At 16.8% G+C, this 6423-nt stretch overlaps 1 protein-coding gene across 1 annotated transcript; it reads right to left on the bottom strand.

Moving 5' to 3' along the window:
* Positions 1 to 2176: 2176 nt before the first annotated feature.
* Positions 2177 to 3190, bottom strand: LOC128957234 (uncharacterized). Its single transcript, XM_054302968.1, has 2 exons — positions 3123 to 3190; positions 2177 to 2454 (listed from the first exon to the last, which is right to left on the bottom strand). The coding sequence occupies exons 1-2, from the start codon at positions 3181 to 3183 to the stop codon at positions 2177 to 2179; spliced, it is 339 nt and encodes a 112-aa protein (XP_054158943.1). The 5' UTR covers positions 3184 to 3190.
* Positions 3191 to 6423: the final 3233 nt, after the last annotated feature.

The following is a 6423-nucleotide window of genomic DNA, read 5'->3' as shown; positions in this document are numbered from 1 at the left end:
TAATAATTAACAAACAAAAAACATATATTTAATTAATTAATTATTGGATATTGTTTTTACCTGTATATTAGATTTATTATAGATTTTTTTTATTGGAAATATTATATATAATTTATTTTAGACAAAAAACATATCTAATATTTTTTTCTAATAATTTTTTCATTTTTTTTGTAAATTTTATTTTAGTTTAATTTTAGTATTAAAATTATAAACTTTATGTATATATATATATATATACGTTATATAATTAAAATAATTATTAAAATATAAATCTAGTTTAACAATAATTATATTTTTTGACTCAAATTAAACATTTGTAAAGTATATATATATCAGGGTTAAGCAAGGTTTTGGATTTTATATAAAATTTGCAAAATTCTCGAAAAATCTTGGGGGGGGTATTGGGTGGGGTAAGATTTTTATTGCATTTTTAAACGGCWATTTTTTCAAAAATCCAAAATCAAGSGGGGGTCCAGAGAAAATTCCCTAATATTCCCTTAAATTCCCGAATATTCCCATGTAAATTAAGGAAAATTCCCATAAGTTCCCGTATAAGTTCCCAGGAAAATAGGTAAAATTTCCAAAAATATTAAAAAAATTAAAAATTAATAAAAAACTTAAATTTTAACAAAAAATAAATATTTTTTGAAAAAAAAATTAAAAAATTAATAAAAAATAAAATTTTTACAAAAAAGTAAAATAATGTATTTTTGATTTAAAAATAGTTGATAAAAGCATTTATGATACACAATGAGTTATTTTTTGTATTTTAATAATTTTTAACTTTTAACAATTAATTTTTTAAATAATACTTAATGTTTATAGTTTATTATATATTTTTAAAATGTTTTTTTATACAAATACTGACTGAATACTACTTATTTAACTCAATTTTCGTTAAAGTTTTAGTTATATTAAGTATAAAATTGAAAATATTTTTAAATTTAAATTTAAAAATTATTAATAAAAAACTTATAATATAAGTATTTATTGTTTTATTAACTTCTTAAACTATCTTAAACTTATATTTAAATTGTAATATAATTACTCTTTTCAACAAATAGGTAATTTTTAATTTTTTAGATTATTTTAATTAAAATAATGTTATTTTTGGATGAGTTTTAACGTTATTTTAACTATTTTTAATCAATAATTAGATTCTTATAAATATTAAAAACATAAAAACACTAAATAAAATAGTATCAACTAAAATTAAAATTTTTATAAATCTCAAAAAAATTTTCGGCGCCTTCGGCGCCGAAATTTTAGGGGGGGTCATTTCTCGTCGTTTTTAAGCGACAATTTTTCCAATTTGGTCAAAAAGTCTGGGGGGGGTAAAATCCCAATTTCTCGAGCTTAGGGGGGGGGTATTTTGGCCTTACCCCCCCCTACCCCCCCCCCCCCCCCCTTACTTAACCCTGATATATATATATATATAGAATTTTGATTTAGTATTGAATTTATATTTTATCTTATATATATATATATATAATAGTTGCTAGATCATTATTATAGAAAAATAGGAGACTTAAAAAATCTAATTACTATATAATTTTAAACTAATTATAAAATAAAATTTTCAATTAAATAAACCTGTTCAATTGCTAAATTGTTATTTATATAAATAATTTATTTAGTTAACATAAAACTAGATGTCACTGGTACTTTAGTGTACATATAAAAAAATATAATATTATTATTTGCTAATAAATAATAGTTAAAAATTTTAATAAATTAAAACTATAAATTTTTAAATAAATTTACAAATGATGTATATATATATTGAATTGTTTTACAATAGTTATAATTAAATTTAGTTAAAATAAATAATATAATAGTATATATTAAATTTTTTTTATAAATAAAATATATTAAAAACTATCTATAATTTTGCTTAAATATTAATATTTTAAAACATTAATTTCATTTGTAATCAAATAAAACATGCAAACAATATCTTTAAAAAATAATATTATTATTTAATTTCTATTTACTCTAGGCTTAAAAAAAACATTATTAATAATAATTATAATTAAAAAACAAAAAAAAAACACAATTTAAATGAAAATATTATTAGTATTTAAAAAAAATTTTTTTAATTCAAATTTATATAAAAAAAATGTTTTTTTTTTAAATTAAATTTTAATATTATTATAATTAGTGATTACTATTTATTTTAGTAAATAATATTCAGAGCATCATGCAACAATTTGCTATCGTGATGTAGATGATCCTTGAAACCGTCCTGGGCAGCTTTGAACAAGCCGTCAGCACCGGTACCCACAGCACCGACACTATCGCCCAATACACCACCGAGATTACCATGTGCTGCATGATCTATAGCCGAGTTAACATTGGGTACGACACTGCCTACTAGGCCGACACCAACCTTACCAATGTTGACCACATCCTCCAGACCAGCCCTACCCAACTCGCTTACCCAGTTAGCTCCGTCTAGACAATTAAATAAAATAAAATATGAGCATGATTATTTTTTAAACTATACTTTTTTTAAAAAAAAAATTATAATTATTTATATAAATATACTAATAATTAGTATATATATAAATAATTATAATAATAAATATAAATAATTATTATTATACTAAATAAAACAAAATTATTATAATTAATATAATAATTTATTATAATAAATATAACATTAATATTTTAATAATTATAACAAAATTATTATAATAATTATAACAAAATTATTATAATAATTATAACAAAATTATTATAATAATTATAACAAAATTATTCTAATAATTATAACTAAATTATTATAATAAATATAACAAAATTATTATAATAATTATAACAAAATTATTATAATAATTATAACAAAATTATTATAATAATTATAACAAAATTATTATAATAATTATAACAAAATTATTCTAATAATTATAACTAAATTATTATAATAAATATAACAAAATTATTATAATAATTATAACAAAATTATTATAATAATTATAACTAAATTTTTATAATAATTATAACTAAATTTTTATAATAATTATAACTAAATTTTTATAATAATTATAACTAAATTTTTATAATAATAATAATAATATTTAATTAATTTTAATTATTATTATTAATAATACTGTACTAACTTTGAATAAGACCAGCGGATGCATAGGTCAGTACTAGTGATAGTATTAAAAATTTAAACATTTTTTTTATTATTATATATTGAAAAAAATTTAATATATTGTAAATTAATTTTTTCAAATATAATAAAATACTGTAAAAATTTATCGCTATTTATATATAATTGTAAATTGTACTTGGATATATTAGATTAATATGTTAAAAAACATATTCATTTTTGTTGCTATAACTTTTTTGTGCAATTTGTTTTAAAATTAATTAATTATTTTTAATAAACTAAAATCATAAATAGTTTTATAATACAAACAATACGTAATATAATTTACGTTTATTATTATGTAATTTTTTTAAAAAGTTAATTAATTATTTAAAATAAAAGTTTCGTATGTCAATAAAATAAAATAATTGATTACTTATTGATTTTTTAAGTTTTAAAGTTAACGATTAAAAAACATATATATATATATATATTGATAAAACATGACTTCCGATTCAAATTTAATTTTTATTTTTTTATTTGTTAAAATATAATATCTGTAGTTATTAATTATTAAATATATAGTTTATATTTAATTACATAATAAATTTAGATTAATATTAATATACCTTGGTAAAAAATTAAACATATTTTTTAGCATTTTAATATTTTTAAAAAAAAAACTATGATTGTGCAACTTGATTTTAAATTAATTAACTATAATTTTATTTACACGATAGTTGTAATTATAATGTTATAAAAGTTTAATAAAAATATTATGTTTAGTATTATTATGCAATTTTTTTTGTTAAATATTTTTAGGTTTTAAGATAATTAATCATTGTGTACTTATTGACTACAGATAAACCGTTAAAATAATTTTTTTTTAAAAATATATATATTGTTGTATTTTATTGTAAAACATTTGTTTAAAAATATAATATATTACTAATTATTAATTATCTTATAGTTGGAAATAAAATATTGAAAACGTTTTTTTTTATTTCCGATTTAAGTTTTGTTATTTTTTTTATAAAATAAGATTCTCATATATTAAAAAATCACAAATTTATTTGTTAAAATAAATAATTTTAATTATACTATTTATTTATTTTTTGTTAAAATATAATTTAAATACAAATTAGTTAATTTAGTAAATTATAAAGTTAGTTTTTTAATTTACATTAACAAAAATTATAGACATTTTTTATATAAAGTGTAAAAATATAAAATAAATAGATAAAAAACACATTAGTATAAATTTTAAATGTATTATATATATATATATAAATATAAAGTAAATTTTTTTTCATAACACATATACAATAATATATATATATATTTATAAAAAATATATAATATTATAAAGTATATCAAAAATAAATCAAAATACATTTATTTATGTTTTTTTGCAATTTTGATAAAAAGCAAAGTTTTTTTTAATAATATATAAAGTATATATGTTTTCTTTATTATTATTATTTTTTATTAAAGTTTATATAAAATAAATATAAATATAATTCAAATGCCTTATGGATATAAGTTTTAGAAATAATATATATATATATATATCTATGATATAAAAAAACATTTTATTTTTTTATTTTTTTATATTAAGTGAGAAAAAAATAAGTTTAAGTAAATATGTTTTTAATTTTGTTTCAATTTTATAAACATTATTATTACTATTAGTTTTTAATAGTTTTGTTTTAGTATTGTGTTGAAAATTTTTAGATAATATATTTTATTTAATAAAACATATTTCTATGTTTTTTTAAAAATATATATATTTAATTGCAATACAATTACATATTAATAATCAATAATAACAACAACAACAACAACAAAAAATTAATAAATTCACAAAAAAAATCATATTTAATTCATACACTATCTTATCATTGATTCATTATTACATAAAAAATACAATAATAATATAAAAAATATTTATTATTAATATTAACAACAAATAAAAAATATTAATAGAAATATTATTATTAATATGATAAAGGTCAAACATGCATACAAATATAAATGATATAATATAATAATAATATCAATATAGTATAAAAACCCAATACATAAGTATCCAGGCAATTTATATATATATATATAATGTATATATATATATATATTGTACCTGTATATACAAATAGGAAATTAAACTACTTAAACAATATGCTGTACAATGTGTGTGTATGTATATATGTATATACTTGTATTATATTTAAGTAGCAAACATTATATTATAATTGTTTCTAATGAAATCAATTTCTATGCTATTAGTGTAGTATAGTTATTGTTGATGATCAAATTTAAGTTGTATTGCACTCACACACACACACACACATAAACACACATACATATACACACACATACACACACTTACACACACTTGCACACACTTACACACACATACAAATACATACACATACAAACATACATACACATATATACATACACATACATATACACACACATACACACACTTACACACACATACACACAAATACATACACACACACACACACACACACAAATACATACACATACAAACATACATACATACACACATATATACATACACATACATATACACACACATACATATACACAAAGATACATAGACACACACATATATATACACACACACATACATATATACATACACATACACACACACATACATGTCATATCCTAGACATGTCATAGACACTTATAAACTAATTGTAAATAATGATGCTTATCTTATATAGACATTGTTTAAATGCTACTTATCTTTTATTTTATTTGTACCTGTATATATATATATAAATATTTAATTTTAACAATTCAAATTACTAGATTTACATAACATAATAAAACGAAACATTTACATAAGTATTTTGATTTTTAAAAAAAAAAATAAAATATAAATATTTTATTAGATAAAAAATAATAAATTATAATTAAAATTATATTATTATTATTATTATTTAGTTAAACATTAATTATATATATATATATAATTAGTAAACAATTTGACTTAAATTCGAGGAAATTTAGTAAATATATAATAAAAAAAAGATAAGAATCGGATGTGTTTTTAAAAGTATTAATTACAATATATATTACATTTAACTGGAAATTTACAAATATAATATTTCCAATATATATATATTATAATAATATATCCGGGTAGTTATCGTAATGTCTAAATGTTATTTATTAATGATCAATATATATATAATGTATAACGTATATAAAATAATTTTATTTTTTGTTATAATTTATTATGCTATGTATATTATGTATAACACATACACACACATACACACACATACACA

This window comes from Oppia nitens, unplaced genomic scaffold (genome assembly GCF_028296485.1).
Source record: "Oppia nitens isolate AA-2021 unplaced genomic scaffold, nextdenovo-longstitch-racon4-pilon3 scaffold39_pilon_pilon_pilon, whole genome shotgun sequence".
NCBI classification, from domain to species: Eukaryota; Metazoa; Arthropoda; class Arachnida; order Sarcoptiformes; family Oppiidae; genus Oppia; species Oppia nitens.
The sequence above is the reverse complement of the archived record's forward strand: the minus strand, read 5'-3'. Positions and strand labels throughout refer to the sequence as shown.